Genomic DNA, 27,096 nt, shown 5'->3' with positions numbered 1-27,096 from the left:
CCCAACTCATTTCATCCTGACATTTCCTCTTATCCCTCCCCTTGGAAGGGCCTCTATCTCAGAGCTCCCTAAAGCAACTTTTCCCTGAGTGAAACAAGCCAGCAAAAGCCAGGGAAATTTCCCTCTCAGTGGCAGGAGGCTTTCTGAGGCCTAAAGCAGCAATCACAGCACAGCCAGGCAGTGCCATCTGTGAGAAACCACCAAGGCTGTTTCTGTTCTGCTGGGCCATCCTCCCTCTGCCCTAGGGTGATGATTCCTCAGTGGGAAATGAAGCCATGAACTCTGAGCAGCCTGATGAGGCTGGAAGAGCTGTTCCTGGAGGCAGAGTCTTCCCTCCAGGAATTCCCTCATGCATTTCCCCAAGGTGACTTTGCCAAACAACTCTGCAGATTTTCCTCCTGCCTTTCTTCCAGGTCACACAAAGCTACAGGTTTGACTTTTCACGACTGAATTTAAAATATTTGGGTTACTTTTAATCTCCCTCCAGCTTCCAAATCCAAGCCCAAATCTCTGCCTGTGTCATCACTGTCCAAAGACAAATCAGAATGGCGATGGAACATTTTCCATCTGGCAGCTGTGCTGGATCCCAGACAACAATCCCAAGGACTATTTGCAACTTCTCCAGCTCTAATTGCCTTTTTCCCCCTTCTCCTTTATCCTGCTCAGCCTTCTTGTGTCTATTCTATTTATTTCTTTTGGTTCCCACCACACACGTGAAAAGGTTATGAAAAAAACCTGGAACTTTTATGAATTGCCTCCAAATCCAGCTTTTTTCCACATGCCATTTAGGGGATTTTCTTGGCAGTTTCACCCCAGGAGCGGTTAAATGTGCATCCCCCTCCCCATAAAATGGGATGTAGCAAAGCTCTTGTATCCAAGGAACCTCTCAGAGCTCTCACAGAGGGGTTCGCTGCCTCTCCTCAATTACAGCGAGCAAGAGTAATTAAACAATCAAACACAATTAGTGCACTAATTACTCCCAGGAACGTGGCCCATCTAATCGCCTTGCTGCTAATTACAAAGCCTGGAGTTCATTGAGCTAAAAGCCCTGGACCTGGGGAAGTGAAGGGGGGGACAATATGTTCCCTCTCACGCCGCCTTCCCTCGGATGCAATTTAATCTTTCACAGGATGTGATTCCAAGGTTATTTTACAGCCAGCACTTGGCTTCTGTTTTCAACATGAATCACTCATATTTTCAGTCCCACCAGTGAAACTTTTCTTAAATCCTTCCATCTTTTAATGATTTGGGGTAAAACGTCACTTCCATTTACCCTCAGGATAGTTAGGCTTCAGAAAAACACAGGGATGGAATAAATATATTTTACTGGAATATCTAAGACACTTGATATTTGGCATTAATGACAGGGGGGAAAAGTGAACTTAAAATTCAGCCACAATATAGGAAAATATAATTTCTGCAAATTAATTGTCAAGTTTAGCAGGTGAAATATTCCAAGTTAGACATAATTCATTCCCATTTTACTCCATGAGTGTGGTGCAGGGACACCACTTTTCCTTCCTTTAAATTACATGGAATATTCAAACCCATGACCATGAACACCTCTGAATCAGCAGGAAAAGGGACATGGATGATCCAACAAACCATTTCAAGACCCATTCCTGGGTTTTTGCACAACCTGCAACAGAGTCAAGAAGGGCAGAAAGCCTGGGGGGATGTGGGAGATGAGGATTTTGCTCAGTTTGGGAATTCTGGAAGCCCCTCAGCACACAGGCTGACCTCAGAGCACGGAGAGCCCCCAGACAGCCCGGCTCCACACAGACAGGATAAGGAAACCATGCGTGAGCACAGAAATCCTGGGATTTTCCTGCTAATAGGAAGCAAAAACCCCCAGTTGCTGAGTTCCAGTGGCCAAGGGCAGGAGAGCAGCTAAATTATTCCCTAAATAAATATTTGAGGTCGCTGGGGCAGCTGAAAGGGCTCCTCTTCCCAAAGCAGGGACGGGATTTCTGTGGATCACACATTGCCTTCCTCCGCCTCGGGAAACTCTCGTGGCAAAAGGAGGAAGGGGAACACCCAGGGGAGGAATTTCAGGACAGGGAGGCTGTGACTGCTGGTCCAGGGTTGGTGACTGCACTGGAACAGGGCAGGGTAGTGATGTTCTCCTGGGAACAAACAAAACGAAATCCCAAGGAACAGAGTCTATGCACGAAATTAAATTTTGTTCTGTGTGGAAACAGCAATTCGGACCATCCTGGACCATCTTTCCTACTTAAACCAAGCAAGAGCATCCCAGTTACTGGGAAAAAGGGAAAGAATATTGCAGTGTGAGCAAATGAAATGAAGCCAAAACAATGCCAAAGAAACAAGGGAAATAAAAAAACCCCAGGAGAATGTATTCCGTGTTTATGACAAGAGCTGGAAAATCATCTAAGCTGCAACCAAGGCATGAAACCCACCAAGAAAACACTTTTCTAGACCATGTGTCAGCCTGTAGCATTTTAAACAGAATGGGATGAGGTTTTAAGGTTAAATTTTTACTAAGTCAAGAAAATTGGGACAACCTTAGGAGCAGGAGGATCCTCAGTATTTATAAAGGATCAAAGGAACAGCTCCTGAGTCCATGGTCATCCTGGGTAAACTCCTGGAGCATTTTATTTGTGCTACAGCAACAAATATTTCAAGTAGTAAAAAATGACAAGGGAAAGTCATTGGGATGATGGGGAAAATAGGTCTCCAAACAATCCCATCATTTTCCAACAGGCAGGATTCTGGCTCTGGCTGTGAGACTGTTACAGGGAATAATTGGGGGGAGGCCAAAGCAGAGCACCAAAGCTCCGAACCCTCCTGATTACAAAAATGAGTTCTACCCAATTAACCAAGCGTGCTCGGGCCAAATTAAACCCCAGCCTAGTGACATCTCCAGATCTAATTGGTGAAAAGGGCACCTCCAAAAGATATTTTTTTTTCCCCCCCTCCCCGTTTCCCTGCAATTCTGCATTCAGTATCTTTGCGCCAGAAGTATTGATAAGAAACTCTTTGATTAGAGGCTGACGGGGACATGAAAGGGGGAGCTTGTCCCTCCTGCGCCAAACTGTGCTTTAATAAAGCCAGACATCAATCTGCACCATTGTGTCCCCGCTCTCCCGATGCCTCTCCGGCGGGATTTGTGACAGTTCCTCTGGGACATCACCTCGCACATTTGCCATGCTAGATTAGGCACCGAGCCACAGCCGCGCCCGGAGCGCGCTCTGCGCGGCGCCACGGCTCGGCCCCGCCAACGTCACCTCGCACAAATGAGGCTTTATTGTTATGAACACAGCCAAAATTTCAGCCTTTTCCCCTCTGAGGAGCGTTCTGACCCAGCACTGATTGCACTGTTATTATTCCTTGCCTCCCCTCAGTTATGCGACACTAACGAATCCCGGTTTTCCCTATTCCCGCTGTAATGCCGTGTTTTCCCCCCCAAATAATTTAACATATGCATGGAGCAGTTAACGAACACCATGTGTCATTTTTCCAGCCCTGGACACGCAGGGATGAGGCCATGGAAGGGCTCCCTTCCCCTGACAGTTCACCCCGAGTTCATCCCATTTTTTATTTCCCGACCCGTGCGCGAATTCCCTTTGGCACAAGGCACCAAAAATCCAGGGAAGCCACAAAAGGAGGGGACACTTAGGAGGACAACACCTCTGCTTTCCACACGTCCAAAGAGCACATCTCAAACCAGGCTGCAGAAGATGCCACGGCAACCCTCAGGGAAATAACTGGGAATTGGGAATGGCCAGGCCATTCCCAGCTGTACAATTCCAACATCTCCGTAAAATCTCATGACCAAGGACCCGAGCCTCGTACAAGGATCCTTTAGATAAGTACCTCATTCCTATGTTTATCTTGATAAAGTAGCTCATGTTTGTGTGAATCCAAATAAATAAGAGTTTCTTGTTCTATTTTATCATTTCTGCTGCCACCCTTTGCTCCATAAGGACTGTGACAGATTTTGTCGTAAATCTCTTGGCAGAAATTGCCATAATTAGTTATATTTAAAGAGAAAAATTAATCTAATTTTGTATTTTCTATCCGGTGACACCAAATTTCAGATACTTTCCTCCAAAAACTTTGAGTAAAGTTATCCTACTCCAGCTTTAATGTATGCTTTATTTTGGTATAAATTAGAAAAGCTACATATCATTAAATAATATGCAATATACCCAAACGAGAGCTGACTAATTAATGTACTTTCAGCTGTCTAGTTAATCCATGGAGTAAACAAATCCTTAATTCATGACGATTTTCATTCGTTTTTCCAGAAAAACAAAACCCAGCCTAACCCAAAACAAACCCTCTGCCCCATAAGAATTTCCAGTGTTATTTGAATTCCAAGGCCAATTAATTGCCACTTTTCCTTACAGAAAAAGCCATTGAATTCCTTTATTTTTCCAACTTGATGATGAAAAAAAGACTAAGAGAAAACTCATCCCCAGCATGATGGAAATCTGTAAAACTCCATCCCCATTTTAGCCACTGCTCCCAGGATGGTTTCAAGCTTCCAACACCACGATGAGGGGTCTCAGTGGATATTCCTGAGATGGAAATTTTGGATTTCTCCCTGATTTTTATCACATAAACGTGCTGGAAAGCTGAGCAGTGTAGGTGCCTTCCCACAGAAAATTCTTTACCCTTGTGCAGAAAGTCACTCCCTTTCATTTATGTCATTACAATGTACAGATGGACCAAATACTCTGAATAACTGAATTCATCTTAATTCATTTTTCTGATGCTAAAACGAACAATTTTGCTGTTCCAAGTTCAGTTAGGAGGAAGCTATTTATAAAGTGCATTAACTGCAGAAAACTCCAGCAATAAGCAGGGATGTTTCACTCCCATAGCACCCATTTCCTTGTAGATTTAATTTTTAATTCAATTTTTGCACAAGTTCATTACCCTCCCTGCATTTCCCTTGTAGATAAACACTGTCAATCAATTTTAATGTGTATTTATCACATAGTGAAAAGTGTGAGCACATCACAATATTATATTGAAAAATCCTGTTATGTTCCACAGCTAAACAGGAAAATATTCCTGTGACCCATAACTGTCTGCCAGCAGGTCAGAAAGCTGAGGCACAAATTTGGTTTTAGTAAGAGTAAATAGATTAATTTAATTAATTAATTTAATTTTTATTTAATAGTGATATTTATTTAAGAAATAAATAATTTAATTATCTATTTAATATTTATTTAATAAATAAAATAAACCAAGCTACTCAACAGTTCTGCCAGCAGAGAACCAGGCTCTCATTCTGGTGGATTTCACCCCAAAACAAACCTTATAATTTTAAAGCAATGTCACAAAAGGATTATTTGGTTGTTGTTTTTTCAGTTATTTTGGTGGGTTTTAGGGGGTTTTGGGGTTGTTTATTTTTTTCATCCAATTGTTGCTTCAACCCACCAGAAATAATTCCCTGGAGCTCATGGATTATTTGCTGTGTTTATTCAGGGTTAACTGCAAATAACAACAGTGCCTGAGGATAGAAACAGTTAATTTTCCTGAAACTACAGTGCCTGGATAGAGGAAATTTTTCCAAAATAACAGCATTTTATTCACAATAGGCAGAATATTTCTGGTTTGTGGCAAAAATCATGCTGGCATGAATACAGCTTCCTAAAAATGAGCTCAGCTGAAAAGGGGCCTGAAAACAATTGAGGATCTTCCTGGAATGCTCATGAGATAAATCCTGAGGGTCACGGGGATAACACCCAGCGCCCATGAGAATGGAAAACCCTGGTTTGGGTAATATAAAAATAAAAAATGAAAATAAACATAAAAAACAAGAGAGTGAAGGACAATAACCACACCCAGGAGCCAGGACAAAGGGCTGGACTCTGCCTGAGATCAGCAGGGAAAGGGAGCAGGAGCTGAGCTGGGAAGGGGATGGGATGTTCAGGATGGAGACAAACACAAGTGCTTGGAACAATTTTGATGGAATCCCAGACTGGTTTGGGTTGGAAGGACGTTAAGGGTGATCCTTTTCTGATGCCTCAGGTTTTAGATTTATATTTTTCAGACTCTGTGCTGCTTTAGTGTGCAGCTCTGAGCTTCACATTCAGTGCTGCTGAGCTCTGTGCACAGAGCAGGGAGACAAAACAATTCCTGCTCCAGCTGGGCACCAGGGACAAATGACCCAAATCTCAGCCCAGGAGCACAAACCCCGTGGGCTGGAGAGAGAAAAACAAGCAGGGTGGGACTGCAGGGGCTAAAGCTGGGATGGGACAATGAACTGCAAGGTGCAAATGGAGCAGAACTGATCCCAGGGACAGAGCCCGGGAGCGCTCGTGCATTTTGGGGCCATTTTGGTTCATCTTGGGTGCAGCCCTGGCTGGGCTCTGGTGCTGCCCAAGGTGGATCCATGGAGGAGATGCTTGGAATGAATCCCTGCTTTATTCTTTAACTTTGTTCTTTAGAAGCCTTCTCAAGGCATCAATTCCACCCCCTGCCATGGCAGGGACACCGTCCACCATTCCCAGGCTGCTCCAGCCTGGCCTTGGGCACCTCCAGGGATCCAGGGGCAGCCCCAGCTGCTCTGGGAATCCCAGTCCAGCCAGGAATTCCCAATGTCCCATCCATCCCTGCCCTCTGGCAGTGGAAGCCATTCCCAGTGTCCTGTCTCTCCATCCCTTGTCTAAATTCCCTCTCCAACTCTCCTGGAGCCCCTTTAGGCCCCCACATCTCTTTCCACCTCACCCCATAACCAAATGAGGAAAACAGAAGCTTTTTGTGGCACATCAATTAAAACCGAACCCCTCCTTGGTGTTAATTAAACTTTAAACCTCTCCTCATCTGCCCTGCCCCATGCTGAATGCCTCATCCCCTTGGCATGACCAAGTCCACTTTCCCAAGGTTTTTTTGGAACATCACCAGGAATTCAGGAGTCTGCCTGCTCAGAGATGTTATCTTATATGAAGAATCCCTCAAAATCGTGCTCCGACTCATCTGCCTCAAACACTCACCTCCAGAACATGCTAAAAGCACAAAACATTCCCAAAATGTGGCCCCTGATTTCAGCATGGCTTCATTTCCCCCATGAATCACCTGGAATTCCACAGGCCACAATCCATAACTTTCCCTGCATCACCACTGACGTGTTCCCTGTTATTTATTGGTTTCCATTAGATCTGATCTCCGCTCTCATCCTGCCCCAAATTCATGGAGCAATCTGTGTCTGACCAGGGAAATGTTGAAAATACTCAGATTTTTCAGCTGCTGATTTCTCACAAATTGACCTTTTCTGCCAATTATTTCCATGCTGACAGTAACAAATTCCACTGTAAATAATGACCCTCCAAGGGCACCTCTTCCTGCTTTTCCTTGAGAGAAAAGAGGCTTCCAAGAAAGTCATTCCACAACACTTCCATGTTTTACCTCAACAAACACAAAGGAATATTTAAGACAAAATAAACCCATTTAAATTTAAAATATTTGAACCAAAGCTTTGTATGGTTTTGTTTCCCAACTCAAGCAATATGCTGACATAATTATATTTTACTATATTTATTTTTTTAGCCCCGTAATCATTGAGAAACCACCTCCAGAAGGGTGTAGGAATTTTGGGAATACCAAAGGATTGCCCCTGGATCAGCACAGCCAGTGCAAGACAGAGCAGAGAGCACAACCTGGCCAGTCCACAACATTACAGAAAAGAAAAAAAACCAGCCTAGATTAAAGCATGATGAAAATTTGCTCCCTAAAGCCAACAGACAGACTAGAAAATAGGCTGGAAATTCAAAAATCCCACTGGTCCAGAGGATACATGGAAACAGGTGTGATAAAAGGAATTCCAAATTATTTTTTTGTGCCATTATTTTAATTAATTTTTTTTTAATATGTCACTGAGGCCTCATGGAAAAAATAATCAGGTCAGGATTCCTTTTGGGAATGATGGCCTTTCCAAGGATATTATAGTTAAAAATATAGATTACTTCCTAATATCAATGACCAGGCTCACCAGCAGAGAGAGTTTTTGGCACTGAAACACTGCTTTAATTTCCATGATGTCTAATTATGTAAACATCTCAAACAAATAAAGGAAGGAAGGTGTTTAGAAAAAGGAATTTTCTTCTTTCTTTGATCATTCAGCACTTCCAGCCAACTCAGGAGTGAAGTCAGCTCTGGTCATAGGTGGAAATGAAGGCCTGCAGTTGGCAGTGCCAGTGTGTCAGAGCTGGTTGCAATGATTACATATGAAAATATTATAATTCATTGTGACATCTAATTGCATATTATTATAACTATCCTATATTTTAATATAATGATTAATATCATAATATAAAATCCAAGGAATCACGGAATGTTTGGGTTGGAAGGGATGTAAAATTCATCCCAATCAACTCCTGCCATGGCAGGGACACCTTCCACTGTCCCAGGGGGCTCCAAACCCCATCCAGCCTGGCCTTGGACACTGCCAGGGATCCAGAGGCAGCCACAACTTTTGGCTTTAAACTGAGAGAGAGGAGGATTATGTGGGATATTGGGAAAAAACCTCCCCTGTGAGGGTGGTGAGGCCCTGGCCTGGCCTGCCCAGTGGAAGTCAGGAAGATTTGCTAATATAGTTCAAAATAAATTGTTTCCATGTGAAAAATAAATGGTTTCCACATGAAAACCAGAAATTGCCAGGAGTAGACACTTCAGCTGCTCTGTTTTCCTTGAAATCAGCAGGAAATCCCACTGGCCTCAAACCCTAACTCCAGAGGGACACTGAGGCCTTGAGCGGGGGTGATGCCTTGGGGCTGCCCTGGAGCAGGGGCTGGGCAGAGTCCCAGAATAAAGCAGGGATTCATTCCAAGCATCTCCTCCATGGATCCACCTTGGGCAGCACCAGAGCCCAGCCAGGGCTGCACCCAAGATGAACCAAAATGGCCCCAAAATGCACCAGCGCTCCCGGGCTCTGTCCCTGGGATCAGTTCTGCTCCATTTGCACCTTGCAGTTCATTGTCCCATCCCAGCTTTAGCCCCTGCAGTCCCACCCTGCTTGTTTTTCTCTCTCCAGCCCACGGGGTTTGTGCTCTGGGCTGAGATTTGGCTCATTTGTCCTTGGTGCCCAGCTGGAGCAGGAATTGTTTTGTCTCCCTGCTCTGTGCACAGAGCTCAGCAGCACTGAATGTGAAGCTCAGAGCTGCACACTAAAGCAGCACAGAGCCTGAAAAACTAAATAAAAGCCAAAACCTGAGGCATCAGGAAGAGGAGCCTCCTTCTGCAAAGCCTGAGTGGGAGCAGCTCCCACAGGACCCAGACCCTGCAGAAATCTTGGAATCCACCCAAAATCTTGGCCCCGCCTACCCCCAGTGCAGCTCTACACATAAACTCATAGCTGAGGTCACAGCTCTGAGCACCACAATTTCTAAATTAATTAATTTGGGCTCCCAAGCACTGGAGCCCAACCAGAGCAGTCCCAACTCCTCCTTTGTCATCCAGGTCCCTCATCTTCTCCAAAAAAACCCTTCACAAATCAAAAAGTGATTAAAAAGTTACCTTTCTGTAGAGAACAGGGAAACAAAGGGCTCCAGAGCAGCAGGATAAGGTGAGCAGAACCAAACCAGGGACCAGGAGCTCCCTGAGCTCCTTTAAAGTCACCCAGCAGTGGGAGGAGCACAAGGAATTAATTAGGGAACAGTTTCCCACCTCTGCTCAGGTGTGGGCTCTTTGTTTACCAGAATCACCTGACCAAAAGCATTGCTCCAGGTCAAAATGTCAAAGAAATAAATTTTAAAAAATAAAAATAACAAAGAGAAGTTTGAACAGTTTGGTTTTGTTTTTATAATCCAGGCCTTCTCCTCTATGCAACAGAATTAACAGTTAAGCAGGAAAAGTCTCATCCCTCCGCAGGGAATTTGTGTCTTCCACACCTTAAATCCTAAAATTTCACCCAGTCTGGCCATGAAAATTGTTTGCCTCAGAATAGGAAATAATCAATGTTTTAAGTCTTTGTTTTAGGGTTTTTCAGTAAATTATAATTTAAAAATACCGGAAGGAAAATAATAAAAATAAAGTAAAATTCCAAGGCCAGGTTGGACGGGGCTTGGAGCAACCTGGGATAGTGGAAGGTGCCTGTGGCAGGGGTTGGAATGGGATAAGCTTTAAGATCCCTTCCTAAATTTATGGAAGGCAGCCATAAATATGAACATAAATATGAAAATATCCATTCATTCAGCCCTCATATCCAATTCCCTGATAAATGTGGAGGTGGAGGCACCACTCTGGGAGATCAGGTGGATTTTCAGCCCCAACAGCCACAGCAGGGACAGAGCAAAACCCAGAACTTCCCCCCCGGTCTTGCTCATCCTCTGGAATCCTGATCACAGCTCAGAAAAATTCATTTTTCACCTCGAAAGGGAAGAGAAGAAATAAAAAACGTGCTGTTCAACCTTCTCCTGTTATGACAGACTTGCAGATACTTCACATTTTTCATTTATTATCAGGGGCTGCTTTGTGGAGCTCCAAGCCACGCTCTGTGCCAGATATATGAGGTCATGGAGCTGAAGCTCTGACTCCCTGCCAGATCGAGCTGTGATATTAAAAGAAGCCAAAATGAGCTTCCTGTGCAAAACTGGGAACAAAAGAGCATTTTTCCAGTGCTACCCTGAGGGTTCATAGGAACCTCAATGTCCAGCTCCAGGCACAGCTCCCATCTTATCACCCCATCAGCTCTGGAGCAGAAACCCAGTGTGGGCTCTTTTGGGATGTGTCTGAGTTTGAATCAGGGTAGAGACACAGAGAGGTCCTGGCAGGAGCTCCCAGCCCAGCCATTCCCAAGGAGCTGCTCGATCCCCACACCTGAAGCACACGGAATGGGATGGGAGATGCAGCTCCAGCCACAGCGGGATGGTTTGGGTGGGAAGGGACCTGGGGCTCATCCAGTTCCAACCTGGACACCTTCCATCATCCCAGGCTGCTGCCTTGGGCACTGCCAGGGATCCAGGGCAGCCCCAGCTGCTCTGGGAATCCCAGCCCAGCCAGGAATTCCCAATTCCCAATGTCCCATCCATCCCTGCCCTCTGGCACTGGGAGCCATTCCCTGGCTCCTGTCCCTCCATCCCTTGTCCCCAGTCCCTCTCCAGCTCTCCTGGAGCCCCTTCAGGCCCTGCCAGGAGCTCTGAGCTCTGCCTGGAGCCTTCCCTTCTCCAGGGGAACATTCCCAGCTCTCCCAGCCTGGCTCCAGAGGAGCTCCAGCCTTGGAGCATGTCCAGGGCCTCCTCTGGATCTGCTCCAGAACCTTCTGATGTCAGGCCCAGAGCCTGAGGCAGCTCTGCAGGTGGGGTCTCACCTGAGGGATAATCCAAATTCTCACCCTAGGATTTGCCACAGAAGGTTCCAGCCACGAAGGGACTCAGGAGATTTCTCTCTCACCACCAGCAGCCACCTGGTGATGGTGATGTCTTCTTTAAGCAACCTCAGTGCCCAATTTTACACATCAGAGACCCAAAACCAGCTCAGGAAGTGCTGTATTATCCAGCCAGGTGAGCTGCGGGAATTTTGGATTTGAAAAGAACAAGTAGATATTAAATTCTTACCCAAAACGCTTCAAAACAACATGAAAATTCCAACAAACAGAGCTCAGACAGACCCAAGAGCACTCATCCAGCCCTCCCAGATCCTGCTGACAGCTGCTGGAAGCACATGGAATCTTTTCAGGACAGAACACCTTGAAAATAATCCTCCCTCCAGAAAGCTTCTGATACCCAACAGCACAAACCATGCTCAGGGAAACACGGGAAGAAATGTGAGGAAAAACTTCCTTGGAAAAGCAATAATAATGTGAGTTATGGAATGGTTTGGATTGGAGAGAATTCTCTAATTCCAGCTCTCCTCCATGGATGTTGATCAGGAGGAAAAACTGAAGATAAACATGGGCATCAACGCACATCAGGAATTTTAAACTAAAAAAACTAAACTGAGTTTACACTAAACTCAGGTTTGGAATTGCTCTCATCTCCTGAAGATGCAGGATGCAAAGCAGCAGGCAGGTGTGGGATCAGCCTTGGGAATGAGGCCTTCACTCTCAAACCCATCAAACTGTCCTAGGGACCACAAGCACCTGTGGGAATTCAGATTCCATCACCCGAGAGTTTAGGAAACACCAGAGTCTTCCCTACCTCCAAGGAAATGTGGCTCCAAGGAAAGCCACATTTTACTGCAATTTACCACATTTTTAGAAAGAAATTATGGATAAAATGTGTGCTAAAGCCATCCCCACAACTTGCCCTGTTGGGTCATAAAAGCTCAGTTCCTCCCCTTGACTCTGAGCCAAGAATCCATGGGGAAGATGCTCCACTATCCACAAAACTCTGTGCAAATCCCACACTTTAAATAAAGATGTACCAACATATTTGTCCAAAGACATTTTTCCATTCACACAAAAACATGGATGCAAGACTTAAACTCCCCTTCCCACAGAGGTTTCAGTTGTTTCATATTCCCATAAAACATTCTGTGGATTGATCCTGGATACAAGGATAAATATCCTTGGACTGAGACTGGAATTGGAATTATCCCAGCTACAAGTGTGGTTATTATGTTGCTTCTACTTTTGGGACCTCAACGTAATTTTCATGTGGCATCACACGGTTCCCTTCATGGTTTTGGCAGCCAAGCCAGGAAAATCCCTTTCCAAAACCCCCTCCCAGGCCAGGAACCCAAATGAAAATGGGAAAAAGAAGTGACAGACGCCCAGAGCTCCACACCTTGCTCGGGGACAATTTGGTGCAGGGTCCAAAGCACCCAACCTGTCCTAATCACCTTGAGCTCATTAATTTACAAAGCTTTGGCCCAACTCTCGGGGCTGGCAGATGATCGAGCTCTTAGTGGATGTGATTCAAACTAATCCACTAAAAGACATTTAATTCCAGCGAGGAAATCAGGACTTTTCAATTATTAGAAGTGCTAAAAAGTTTTACTGCCAGCAGACTTTCAAGGTGAGGGGAGAAACAAGGCCCAGCTCCATCCATGGGGGGTTCCCACCTCAAATCCCACCACCAAATCCCACCCCATGGTTCCCCCAGTCCTCTTTCACTGCAGACAGGGAAAAATGCAACTGGATCCAGCCTGTGCTGTTGCTTATTTTCCCCTTTTTCATCCTTCAGATCCCATTTTCAGTATGGTTCCCTAGGGAAAAGAGGATTTTGTCAAGTTACACAACTTCTCACTTGCATCCATCAGGGCGTTTGGCCAGGCTGGAAAGGAAGGGAAGGTTGGGAGGTCAGTGAACATTCCATGATGGGACCATCCTCCAGCTACCTCAGCCAAGGAAACTTTGCACTCCCATCAGTACCTCACCAGACACCAAAAAACCCAAAAAAACTCCCAAAATCCAACAGAGAAAGGAAGAGAGTGTCTCTGAAGTGTCCCAACCGTGGAAAAAAAATGGAATTACAAACCAGGATAAGACCCAAAGTTGTAAAAATTAACTTCCTCAGACACGGGGCATGAGGTGTCCTTGGGGCCAGGATGGTTGCTGGGAATTTGTTGTTAAATTGGATCATGCTCAAGATTTTTATTTTGCCAGTCCCAAAAAGCCAAGGCCTTGTTGTCTGAACACCAAAGCAAACAACACCAAATGTCATTTCCAGATCAAATATTTGAGTGGATATAAAACTCAAAGCAGGTAAATATTCATTCATTTAACAACACTCTTGGTTGCCCCAATTAAAATTTTCTCCATAAAGCAATTCCACAATAAAACACTCCCTAGGATAAAAACCACTGAAAAACCACCTCTTTCCTTTTTCCCACTTAAATATTATATCTAAACCCAAGGTAAAAGCTGTTTAAAATCTCTGTTATCTGGAAAAAAATATGAAGATGGTGATATTAATTTTAAAAACATTGTTAAATGTCCCAAAGATGCTTTGTACCATACTAAATGTTTAAGCAGGGCATGGCCTGGCAGATACAAGCTGAAAACAACTTAACAGCAGTGAAACTTATTTTTTCCCATCCTTAGAATGCAGCTGGAAAAACAACTTTAAAACCTTCTCCACCCTCGGAGGCCAACTGATCAATATGGAGATGTCAGTATTTGTGTACAGGTTTTATGGAGTTATAGAAAACAGATATTTCAGATGAATAAAATAGATATTTTAGGTGGATAGAGCAGATATTTTAGATGTAATTTTTGTATATTTATCTACGGATGGACAGACATTCATCACCCAGCAGAGACAGGAGGTAAAATGAGGACGACAAGGCCACTTGAACTTTCCTTGGGATGTGACGGACCCACAACGTTTTCACTCCCCACAAACCTCCCCACATTCCTACCTCCATGGATACCCCAAAAACCTCTGAACCACCAAACAACCTCCTTGGAAAACACCTCCACAGAATCCCGGTGGGCATCCCAAGGGTCCAGATTTGGTATTTATGGAAGGTTCCCAATGCTGGGTCCCAGCCCCGCGCTCACCCTCTCCTCCCGCGCCGGCGCCGCCCTCGCCGGCCCCTTGGATCTTCCCGGAGAGGGCTGGAAGCTCCTTAAGAGCATGAAGACATCTCAAGAGATTTTAACTCTTAATATCTGCAGACTGGCATCTGCTTCCTCGGCAGTTTAGCCCCAAATGTACGTCTGGGAAGAAGGAGAGCCCTAAAAGCAGGCGGGATTTCCATGAAATCCAGCCCTGCACTGGTTTGGCTTTAGAATCTTGTTAAAGGAGCACAAGGATCCCAGGAAAACAAACTCCCTGTGGTGAAATATTGGAGGTAGGGAAAGGCTGGTTGTGCACAAAAAACAGGGAGCCTGGTAGGTGTAGAGAAAATAAAACATGCAAAAAGAAATTCAACCCCATTAAATATTTAAATATACAAAATTGGCCAAATTTGTATAAAAAACAGAGTAATACATTAAAAAAAAAATCTAGAAGTTAAAATGGTCTATTTTATTTAATATATTTAGATTTACCACAAGCCTTATGTGGGGACACCCAAACATTTCTACAAACACACAAATCAACTCTAAATAAACTGCACGTGCAGAGCCCCCATTAAATCAATATTTGGGCTGTGGAATCAAAGTGCAAAGCCCCCATTAAATCAATATTTGGGCTGTGGAATCCAAGTGCTGCCATTTGGGATTCTGGCCAGGAGAGCCCACGAGACCCCATGACTTGAGCAGCAGATGCACAGAGCGAGGCCTGGAGATGCTGACATTTCATCAAGGGCTCCCATTCTTCTGGGGACAAGAGCCATTGTTCCCTGTCCCACCAGGGCTCTTTGGGAACACTGCTGAAGCACATCTGCCCAATTTTATTTTATTAATAAATTTTAATAAGTGGTTTTTCAAGTTTTTTTTTTAAAGTGTTTTATTGAATTCCTCAAAAATAACGCCTGAAGAGTAACCTGACGGAATTTGCTTTATTTATTCAAAAATTGTGTTTGTCGATGTGTAACAACAAATAAATTGAAATCTGCAGCAGCTGGCAAAGAGAAATCCAGGGGTTTAATGGAGAATATTTTAGTTTGTTTGTCTTTTTCCTTCCTACCAACCTCATTTTCAGGTGACTTTGTGGCACACATTTATGGCATTACTCCACCTTCTCCTCCAGACACACAATATTTAGATTAAAAATCCATCCTACAGCTGATTAATCACCAAAAATGAGCTTGTCAAGCCCTTCCCTCCACCAGCCAGACCCAAAAATCCCTGATTTCTGTAACAGAAGTGTGAATTTTATGGCACAGAAGGACAGTGAGCTGCAATCGCCCCAGCTGCAGTCCAGGAGCAGAGCTGGCAAACACTGGACTCACCCTGTGAGGTGATTCCAGCTGGGAATCTCTGCCTGGACCAAGAAATGGTAACAGTGAAAGGCAACGGGGGCTGAGTCAAAAATGTCCAACTATTTCAGGGGAGAACATTATCAGTGAGTAAATAAATAAATTAATTAATAAATAAGGACTAACAGCAGCAGTTCACGAAATTTCCTGAGAAAATAAACTTTTGAGGACTTTTTAAAAATTGCCCCAGGGCATTTAAAACCCACATTTAATAAGCTCAAAATTAGGCAAGATTAGGAGTGTGCAGCCTTCAGCATTTCTGGATACAAACCACCAGGAAAACACTCTCCCTTCCATGACTTCCCCTTTTCCAGAGTCCTTTTATTCCCTGCACTGCAAACCAATCCTGAATCCCAATAATTTCCTCTGTTAATCTGGTTTTATACTTTTTTTGGGTTTTTTTCTTTTAGCACTTAACTTCCTCCTTGGGACGAACCCCAGGAATTCTGCAACCTGCCTGATGCTGAAATATTCCCATTTTTCCAGCCAAATCCCTGCAGTATCCACAGGGATCATCCCACAGCGAGCCAGGCACCTGCCTGAGAGTCGGAATTTGTCTGCACAGCAGCTCAGGAGATGAAAGCAGAGCCACACAAAAGCTCAGGGCTGACCGATAGGAAATAATTGCAGGCAGAATTCCATGAGAGGAATTTATGTTATTCCATTCAAGGCACTCGTAGAGGAAGAGAATGCAAAATAAAACCCACCCAGAATTTGATAAAATACAGGAATAATTGGCATTAAACCAATAAAAGACGTAAAAGGAAAACATGATAAAATTTTAATTATAATTGAGGTAATTCCTCTCATCTTTTCCTATCATATTTGGCAGTTCATGTAGAATATTTGGCAGTTTATATAGAATACTTAGCATTTTATATAGAATATTTAGAAGCTTATATTGAAAATTTAGCTATTTCTATAGAGTATTTAGCTATTTATATGGCATATTTAGCTGTTTATATAGAATATCTAGCAACTTATATAGAATATGTAGCAATTTATATAGAATATTTAGCTATTTTTATAGCATATTTAGCAGATTATGTAGAATATTTAGCAAATTATAAAGAGTATTTGGCTATTTATATGGCATATTTGGCTGTTTATATAGAATATTTAGGAATTTATAAAGAGGATTTAGCTATTTCTATAGCATATTTAGCAGACTATATAGAATATTTAGCAATTTACATAGAATATTTAGCAATTTATATAGAATATTTAGCTATTTGTATAGCATATTTAGCTATTTGTATAGCATATTTAGCAGATTATGTAGAATAATTAGCAACCTAATAGAGAATATTTAACAATTTATATCAAATCAGGAAGCCCCTGGAAGAGCTTACTCAGGAATATTTGTATATTTTTAGCATTTTATATAGAATATTCAGCAATTTATATAGAATATTTTAGCTATTTGTATAGCATATTTAGCAGATTACATAGAATAATTAGCAACCTAATAGAGAATATTTAACAATTTATATAAAATCAGGAAGCCCCTGGAAGAGCTTACTCAGGAATATTTGTATATTTTTAGCATTTTATATAGAATATTTAGCTATTTGTATAGCATATTTAGCTATTTGTATAGCATATTTAGCAGATTATGTAGAATAATTAGCAACCTAATAGAGAATATTTAACAATTTATATCAAATCAGGAAGCCCCTGGAAGAGCTTACTCAGGAATATTTGTATATTTTTAGCATTTTATATAGAATATTTAGCAATTTATATAGAATATTTTAGCTATTTGTATAGCATATTTAGCAGATTACATAGAATAATTAGCAACCTAATAGAGAATATTTGACAATTTATATAAAATCAGGAAGCCCCTGGAAGAGCTTGCCCAGGAATACCCACCGACAGAGCAGCAGGAGGGATATTTTATGTCATCATCCCAAATCCATGCCAGCTTTGAGGGTTTCCTGCGTTTTCCAGCGAAGCCAAGCCCGGGGAGGAGGCACAGCTCCTGCTGAGAGCATCTGCAGCATCCCCTGGGAGAGAGCCCCGCTCTTAACTCCCTGCCCTGGCACTGCTGGCAGCCCCGTAAATGGGAATATTGTGGATTCACAGGGAATCACTGGAGCAGGGGCTGAGCTGGGATCACGTAGGCACAACTGGGCAATGAACAAATGGCCGTTTATACTGGATTTTTCCCCCGTTTTAACACGTGCCAAGGGATAAACCGTGGGTTTATTGGGTGTACAGATGTCCAAAATAGATTTTTATTTGGGTTAACAATACTTCATTGTTGGTGGGGAAGGAGTCCTGCCTCCAGACACACATTTCTGCTGTGGAGCCCGTAAAATTTCCACAGCAGATTTATAAAAACTCAACCAGGGACAACAAAGTGGGCAGGGAAGAGCCCAAACAGCAGCCCTGATGGAAAATGATGATGATTTGTAGGAACATATGGCCACAGAGGGATAAGGGCTCTGCTCCTCTCTGAGTAGGTCACACCACACCACAAAAAACACAGAAAACTCGCCAGGGGCAAAATGGGTCTAGGACAGGGGAAAAAAAAAATAGGAGTTATTAACTTTGTAGGAAAAAAGATGGATTTCCAGCAAGTCTTGTCATTCAAACTACCAAAAAAAAAATCATGGAACTCAAAATAGTCTTTAAAAAGTGGTGGCATAATCATATATATTTATTTGTGCTTTTGCTCTTGCTCTCCAATTACACCACAAGGAGGGATTGTCAGAGGTAAAAATGTCTCCAGAGTGGCAAAGAGCCCCCAGAAATCCAACCTTGGCACCTGCTTTGGTGTTCCCAGAGAGCCAGGATCCCTTTCCAGAGGCAGATCCCAATCAGCAAAGCAGACACGGCACCTTTCACCCAGGGCCCGCCCCAGGGTTGAAATAACAGTTTGTTTTTGAGCTAAATGAGTCCATTTCCACTAAATAGGTCTCCCTGGGTGAGTTTTGTGGAGCCAGACCATCAGCAGCTCCAGCAGACGCTTCCAGCTCTCCCCAGGGCTCAGCTCAATTGACCCCAAGGACTCGCTCTGCCCATCCCATCCCATCAACCTGACAGGCACGAGAAGCAAAACGGGGCAGGAAAAGGAGGGGGGTCAGAACTTCCTGCCCTCAGGTCCTAAAACTCATCTTGAGGGACGCCCAGCATTTATTGTTAGTGCTCCTTAAACCCCTTTTTTCATCCAGGCCGTGAGAAACTGGATTAACCAGCAAATTGTGGGATGCAACTTGGGTTTCCATTGGAAAAGCCCAGCCCTGCTGACGAGTAGAGCTGAAAGCAAATAATTTATTCAGTTTCCAAGCTCTGTTGTAACTTATCCTCTACTTTTACACCAGAGAGTGGCAGGAAATCAGCCCTGGAGATCAGACACGCGAGCGCCCAATAATGGAACCGGCGGATCGCTGACGCATAAATAAAGTTTTAGATTTACAGGGAACAAGCCTCCCACTGTAACGCGGCCAGGAGGACTTTTCAGATGTTTTTATGTCAGCACCTGGCCTAAAAAATAAATCCAGTGGGAATGGGAAGGGCTGGATTCCCTCCCTGCTGGCACCTCCTGGGGCTGTAGGGAGGCAGCGGGGTTAGACCCGAGGGCAAGCCTGGCTAAACCCCGTCCTTGGTGTTTGCATAACTAATGAGTGGATGTTGGGAATCATTTTGTCCCAGCGGTCCTAATGAGCTAAATCATTTTGGGATCGTTTGTCTCACCCAGGATTTGCTCCCAGCTCGTTCTGCCGCCGATCTGGTGGAGAAACCTCATCCCCAGCCCTGATCCCTCTCAGGGCTGAATCCTGCAAGCTCAGCGCTGACCACAGCCAGGCAAAAACATCAAAATGTGCATTTTCCTGTGCTGCTTCCAGCAGCGGTCGCAGAGGGAAGGGCACCACTGGGTTTCCACAGCAGGAAAATAACGCACGGCTCTGAGATCCGCGGGATTCCGTGAGCTTGGAGCCGGCCTGACCTCCTGACACCACCAGCGCCAGACCTGAGCCAGCCTGGTCCTCCCATCTTGCTGCAAAATGGCTTTTCCACAGCAACAAAAGCAGGGAAAAATCCAGCACAGGTTGTTCTGAAGGTGTGCTAATAGCCACACCAGGGGTTTCCACCCACTTCCCACTGGGATCGCTGTGGTTTACAACAATTCCCATTGAACAAGCTGTCTCAAGCAACAGAATAATTATTTTTTATATAGAAAACGCATTTATTGTGCCAGTTCTGCCCACTGGAAGCTCCCAATCCATCAGCCCAGCAGCCGGTGTGGCCTGAAAATGAACCTTGAAGTGATTTTAAAAAATGAACCGCAGCCCGGGCTCCTGACACTGGAAAAAATCAACCAAAGTGATGGATATTCCTGCAGGGACTCCCACAGTTTGGGCAGGTTTTCATACCTGCCCCTGTACATTGCCAAGTAAAAATTCCCAAAATATAGGAGAAATTATGTGGCTATAGAAAAGAATTATCCAGCTCATTGTATTGGCAAGTGATGTTTAGGAATAGAATGTAGTAATTATTAAGACATTGGTAATATTCCCTCCACTGAAGCAGGAAAGAGCACATACACTGGCTACAACTGGAAGCACAGTTATCTATCTATGAAATTCATTTAATTTTTAATTTTTAATTTAATCCAAAGCTAGGCTGGGTGGGGCTTGGAGCAACCACTGGAAGGCGTCTCTGCCCACAGCAGGGATTGGAATGGGATGAGCTTTAAGATCCCTTCCAACCTAAAATATTCCTTTTTTTTTTTTTTTTTGCAAGCAGCATTTTTAAATAGCAGAGAAGAAGATCAGGAAGCTCTTTAGCAGCAGCAGCAGCAGCACCGTGACTCTCTTCTACTCCCAACAAATAGAATTATTCCCTTTGCTTTCATTCGGAAAACAACTTGTGAAGAGCCCCATTTCCATGGAGAGGCTCTCAGAATTAAAATGAAAAGTAGCGATAGCCGCACTGGGGAGCGGGGCAGGACCAGCCCGCAGCGCCTCCATCCCCTCTCGGGAGCCAAACACACCCGGGAACCCCCTCCTGTGGCTGGGACCCCCCAAACCGGGAATCTGGGGGGAGAAGGGGGGGTTGGAATGGAAGGGCGGGTTCCAAACACGGGGGGCTCCTGGAAAACCCCTCCGGCTCCCCCCGAGGCTCATCCCGGGATTCACCCCATGGGGAACCCGTTCTGCTCCGGGAGGGGAGCGAGGGGTCCCCAAATCCGGCTGGAATCGCCGAGCCGGGGCTGAGCGAGGGAAAAATGGACATTTTCCCCCGTAACCCCACACAGGCACGGGTTTGTTTTGCTAAGCACGTGTCAACCCGAGCGACTTCTCGACTAAAAAAAAAAAAAAATAATAATCTCTTTTTCCGCTGTAACAATGGAGAAAACAATGGGGAAAAGAATAGGGAAAACAAGACAGAAAAGAACAGGGAAAGGGGGTAGAAAGAAGCGGTTTGGGGGGGTTAAACAGAGACAGGGACGTACCTTTGCCGCACGGATTTTCCAGGCGCTGGCTCAGGGATTTTCCATCGCTCCCTCGGCGGCCGGGGCAGCCCGGGAGCCGGGAATGCGGGATCCGGGAATGTGGGATCAGGGAGTGCGGGAGCCGGGAATGTGGGAGCCGGGAATGTGGGATCAGGGAGTTCGGGAGCCGGGAGTGCGGGATCCGGGAATGTGGGATCCGGGAGTGCGGAATCAGGGAGTGCGGGATCCGGGAATGTGGGATCCGGGAGTGCGGGATCCGGGAATGCGGGGTCCGGGAATGCGGGAGCCGGGAGTGCTGGAGCCGGCAATGCTGGAATCGGGAGTGCGGGATCCAGGGACGCTGGCGCCGGGAATGCGGGATCCGGGAATGCCGGATCCAGGGATGCGGGAGCAGGCTGGGCTCGCCTCCCTGCCGTGCCCGGCTCATGGAGCGGCAGTGCCCGCTCTGCTCCGCCGGCAAGGCGAGATTAGGATCTCCGGCGGGCAGGGAATTGTGCTGAGCTCCGGCTTTCCTTGGCGCTTCATTAAAAACGAGATTTTATTCCGGGCTGGTGTGGACAGATCAAACAATCAGCCGGTTATCCTGCTCGGCTGTGCTCCAGGAGGGAAGGAAAAAACCCTATGGGTAGCAGCGGATGAGTTCAACAGCACGGGGAGTGAGCAGCCGGGAAGGAGAGGAATCCTGCGAGCCGGGAGCGAGCACCATCCCGGAGCGAAGCACAAACGTTCCAGCCTGGGGAATCACCTCATTCCCATTTCTTTTTTTATTTTTCCTTTTTCCCCGGTTCTGCTTTGCTGCTGCCGAGGGTGACGGGGAGCCCCGGCTCGCTGCTCCAGCCGGGAGCGTCTCCCTCGGGCTGAATCAGCGGCTGATCCCGGCTCAGCGCTCCCCAAAGCTTCGCCCGAGCCAAACTGCGGCCGCCAGCCCGCGGGGACTCATCCGCTGCCAGCTCCCAGCCAGGTTCGCTCTCTCTGCTGCTCGCAGCTCTCGAGGACGGTGATGAGGTTTATCGCAGCCAAGTCACGTCTGTGTCCCGGCAGGCTGAGCTCGAAAAACCCCCACGTATTTTCCAGAGCGTGACATCACATCTCAGCTCGGCTAAGTGGCTTTTAGATAACAGGCGATGCCCCCTCCCTGAGAATTCCGAGATAAAAACGTCGAAGAAGGGCAGTTTGCGCACACAGGGCGAGGTTTAACAGCGCAGCTTAATTCATTTCGGGACATTAATTAGTCATGCAGAAAGTATTCAAAACACCAAGTATTCAAAACACCAAGTATTCAAACCACCAAGTATTCAAACCAGAAAGTAAATATTCAAACCAGCCCAAGCACCAATTCATAAAAAAGGCATTACTATGAAATCAGCCCCGGCTGCCGAGCTGCTCAGAAAGGCAGGAATTGCTCTTGGGAGAAGCTGCAGCTCCTCTCTCTCACTCGCAGCACACAAATCAGGGGGCACCACCGGTCTTTCCTGCTCCCTGCTGCTCCTGCTTCCCCTTCCAGTGTTTATGGGAAGAGCATCTCCAAAATGGAACCTCCCTCAGCCAGGTCTGAGATGTCCCTGACCTCGGGGCTGTGAGCGCTGCCTGCCGCGCGTTCTCTCCTTTGCACAATTTCATTCATCATCACAGAACCCCAAAATGTCCTGAGCTGGAAGGGATCCACAAGGATCATCCTGCACAGGATTCCCCCAAAAATCCTTCCTGAGAGCATTGCCCAAACTGTTCCTGGAGCTCTGGCAGCCTTGGGGCTTTGCCCGTGCCCTGGGGAGCAGTTCCAGTGCCCCACAACCCTCTGGAGGAAAAACCTTTTCCTAAAATTTGCTCCATTGACATAAACATTGATCACTCCCTGGAAAAGCTGCAAAGTCTGACTCAAACCGGTGAGTCGGAAAATTAATTAATTAATCACAATTAATCACTTAATTAATCTTAATTAATTACAAAATTAATGAATTAATCACTTATTATTTACCTACATGGCATCTCGGAGATGCCCATGTTTTCCTCTTTGGATTAATAAAGCTTAAATGTTAATTTTAAAAATTTCTTAGGCTTTTGCATGAAAATTGCTGTGGAATCGAGCACTGAGTCAGGGTCAAGGACAGACCCCCTCAGTGTGTCCCAAAATTCAGATAAAGGCTGGAGGGTGGAGGACTTGAAAAAATTACTGGAATGAGGCCTAGAAGAACAGGCAATGAATCAAAAGTTTTGGGAAAACCTTTAAGGGAACAAGGAACAAATCTCTGTGAGGGCAGGGAAGGATCCCAGTCCCTGCCCTGCTGCAGGAGCAGGGCTGGGGTGGTTCTGGAGCAGGAACTTCTCGGGCAGGAGATTTAAAAAGCAGATCTGGGTGTCAGGACTGAGTCAGGGCTGGGCGTGGAGGCCCAGAGCTCAGTGCTGAGCAGGCACTGGGATGGAGAGGGCAGGAGCTGGGAATTCCCTCTGGGACAGAAGGAACAGCAGCCCCAGAGATTGCATTGGCATTGCTTGGGCCAAGAATTCCAGAATCCAGACTGGGTTGGGCTGGAAGAAACCCTAAATCCCATCCCATTCCAGCCCTGCCATGGCAGGGACACCTTCCATGGTCCCATTGCTCCAGCCTGGCCTTGGGCACTGCCAGGGATCCAGGGGCAGCCACAGCTGCTCTGGGCACCCTGTGCCAGGGCCTGCCCACCCTCACAGGGAAGAAATCCTTCCTAAAACCCAACTTAATCTCCCTTCTTTTAGTTGGAGGAAGCATCTCCCTGGATTTTATCAGGTGGCAGCTGTGGAAGTGGCTGAAGCACAGCAAATATTCAGTGGCTCACTGCAGAGGGAGGTGGCAGCCAACCCATCCCAAAAATAGATGGGCAGGGAAAGGAATCTCCTTTCGGAGATTAGAAGAGTGGGACAGACCCTGAGCATTGCTGCCAGAGGGTGGAGACCTTCCTGACTCAGCTCAAATCATCCATCAGACCCAAAACCCTCACCTGACGAGCAGGATTTAATAACACACCCTAATTATCTCCATATTTATCCCCACAGATCCCATGAATAGAGCAGAACAATCTGTCTGCTGCTCTCAGAGCCTGTGAATCATCCCCACGAATCAATCAGAACAAAACAAGGAGCTTCAGTGAAAAGGAGCGGTGACACAGCATCAGGAAGATGAAAAGTTGGACAGAAATCACAAAATCCCAACCCAGAATTGGGATTAGAAGAGCTGCAAGTCTTGGGGAAGGCCACAAAAGCCTTGTGGTCCTGCAGGGGGATTAGGAGGTCAAAATGTCCCATTGAGAAGGGGTTTAGATGGATCAATTTGTCCCATCAGGATCCACAGGAGCGAACCCCTCCCTGCCTGGGTGTGCATGCACAGAGATTTCAAACCTTTGTGGGAAGCCCCGTTGTGAAAAGAGCTCATAAAATCACGTCAGTCATGGAATAAATTGTGAATCCTTTTAAGACTCCCATACAGAGGAGAGGATTAAAGGAGTAATTGATGTCAAGCACTAAAAAAACAAAAAGCTGGGTGATTCTTTGGGAAAGAGATTTCTCTCTTCTCCTGAGGAGCAGCCAGGCCTCATGGGCTGAGTCTGAGCCCTGATTTGGGGTGTTTGGGGCAGCATTTACCAGAACAGCTCAGGAAGGGTTGGAACCCTGGTTCCTGCTGGGAATTTCAGATTTTCTATGCTGGGAATTTCAGCCTCTCTGTGCTGCCAGGCACTGACCCCCAGGAGAACACTGCATTGACCTGGGGCCGTGGAGAAGCTTCCAAAATGGAATGGTGGAACTGGGATTGTGGGTGTGCAGTTTGGATAGAAGTGTGTGATATCACAGGGGGGGAAACTCAGAGTTTAAGGGTTTAGAATACAGGAATAGATAGAGAGCAAGGTGGAGGGTTTAGGGCAGAGGCTGCTCCTTCTTTACCTTCTCCTTTTTCTTCTCATTCTTCACCCTCTCCTTCTCATTCTTCTCCTCCTTCTCCTTTTTCTTCTTCTCCTTCTCCTCCTTCTCCTCCTTCTCCTTCTCCTTCTTCTCCATGAGTTTGGGTGGTTTTGTGTAATTGATAAAAAAGTCCCCATTTCAGGACATGAGTGATTAGTTATTGGGTTAAAACTGAAAATAATTGAGGTGTCATTTCTTAATTAGACAGTTTATCCTTAAAAGGCCTTGCAGAGGGAGAGATAAACCTCCATTTCTACTTTGTGAGAGTGAAGTGCTGCAGAACTCAGGGTTTGTGAGACTGTGACAGAGACAAGAACCAACAAACACCTGAGTCCCAACAAGAAATCCCATCTCACACATTTAACCCTGACCTTGCCAGAAAAAAAAAGAAGAACCCACAAGTGCGTGCTGGGGCGTCTCAAGCCAAGCCAAGCTGGGAAATCCTGCAGCACCAAAATCCAGTTATTAACAGCAATTGTGAACTCATTAATTTAAAAATATCCCATGAAAGAATGAGCACTCAGAGAGGGCAATTCCAGCTCTGCTGATAACAAATCCTGGTGCTGTCCTGCTGCTGTGGGGACATCTGCTCCTCCAGGAGTGGCTCTGAGGGCTGTGGCTCTGCCCGTGGGCACCCAGTAAAAATAGATTTTCATTTCACACCTCTCCAGACGCTCCCTAACTGGCCAGGAATGAACTTCCCCAGTGTCTCCCAGCATCTGCAGCTCAGCCCTTGACTCCTGGGCCAGCCTTCAATGGTTTGCATTCATTTCTGGCTCGGGGTGCTTCATGAATGCTCAGCTCGTGGCTCAGCGAGATGAAAGCTGATTTTTTTAGCACAATCAGCTGCTGGAAATGATTCCTCAAATTCCCCATAAGCACTGGGGAAAGAGCTAAACTGGGACTGTAATAGTTTCATTCTGTTTTCACCAGATTTAGTCCAGCCTAGCACAAAGCTGGGCTTTATCTGTGCCTCAGATTTATCTGTGTCTCAGATCAGTAATTCTGCTGTTAAGTAGAACTTTTTATTACTATTTATAGCTCTCCACTATCAGCATCAAACAGAGCATGTCTGACTAAATGAAATTTTGCTGTACCCTCATTTTTAAAAGCCTTCTGCCACTTTTAATCCCATTTAAACCTTTGCTGAAGCAAAGAGCACCCAGCATTTGGTGTTTCTGGAAGAACAGTTTGGTTATTTCAGGTAGTCCCTGAAGGGGGAAGAATTTTCCTCAAACTTTTGGATTTAGACCAAGATTTTGGAGCACAAAGCACCTTTGGGCTGGGAGAACTGGGGCTGGGTGTTGGAGCAGCCCTGAGGAGAAGGATTTGGTGGATAAGAGGATGGATATGACCCAGCCCTATGTGCTAATGGAATCCCAGAAATCCCAGAGCTGCATCCCGGGATTTTCCAAATTATGGCCCTGCAGGCATCCCCTAATTTCTCCAAACCTCAGGAACTGAGGTGTTTGTGTGCCAACCCCAGGGAGCATCACCAAGACCCAGCAGTGCCAGCAAGAAAGAGCCCAAAACTGACATCAAAATATTAAAAATTCACATCCAAGAAACGCCGTCAAAACATTGAGTTCGGACACTTGGGGCTCAAAATTCCCCACCAAAACTCCACCAAAGGAAGTCCTTTGGGAGAAGATCCCATAACAACTTGGAATGGAGGTGAATCCTGAGCTTCTGGTTGATTTACAGAGAAATTGCAAACGTGGGGTTGAGGTTCCTGCATGCCCAAACAGTCCTGGGTTTCACCTGGAATTAGTGACATAATTAACAACATTTCATAACCTTCCACTGAGACTCACAGCCAGAAGGAGCAGTTTAAAGGCTGAATTTTCCAGTCCTGCAGAAGGAATGAAAGGAAAAGTCTGTAGTGTTGCTGGTCTCCAGCATCTGACTGCTTTCCCAGTAGTAAA

The 27,096-nt window shown here is 45.5% G+C and overlaps 1 protein-coding gene across 7 annotated transcripts in view; it reads right to left on the bottom strand.

The window, feature by feature from the left end:
- The window catches only part of LYPD6 (LY6/PLAUR domain containing 6), a 36,381-nt gene extending 13,812 nt beyond the window's left edge, over nt 1-22,569 (bottom strand). For 3 of the 7 annotated variants that reach the window (XR_011680443.1, XR_011680444.1, XM_071435500.1), the window contains exon 1: nt 17,656-17,808. Coding sequence is in view for 1 of the 7 variants with exons in the window: in XM_071435499.1 (XP_071291600.1) it covers nt 21,245-21,671 (427 nt within the window). In the remaining 6 variants the exon portion in view is untranslated. Of the gene's footprint in view, nt 1-17,655; nt 17,810-21,244 lie in introns of those variants that run through there. The other 4 variants (XR_011680445.1, XR_011680446.1, XM_071435499.1 and 1 more) reach the window with 3 other exon arrangements.
- Between the last annotated feature and the right edge of the window lie 4,527 nt (nt 22,570-27,096).

The sequence above is a fragment of the Agelaius tricolor genome, unplaced genomic scaffold (genome assembly GCF_023055355.1).
Source record: "Agelaius tricolor isolate 1412-34295 unplaced genomic scaffold, bAgeTri1.0.p SCAF_10, whole genome shotgun sequence".
In the NCBI taxonomy this organism is placed as follows: Eukaryota; Metazoa; Chordata; class Aves; order Passeriformes; family Icteridae; genus Agelaius; species Agelaius tricolor.
The sequence above is the reverse complement of the archived record's forward strand: the minus strand, read 5'-3'. Positions and strand labels throughout refer to the sequence as shown.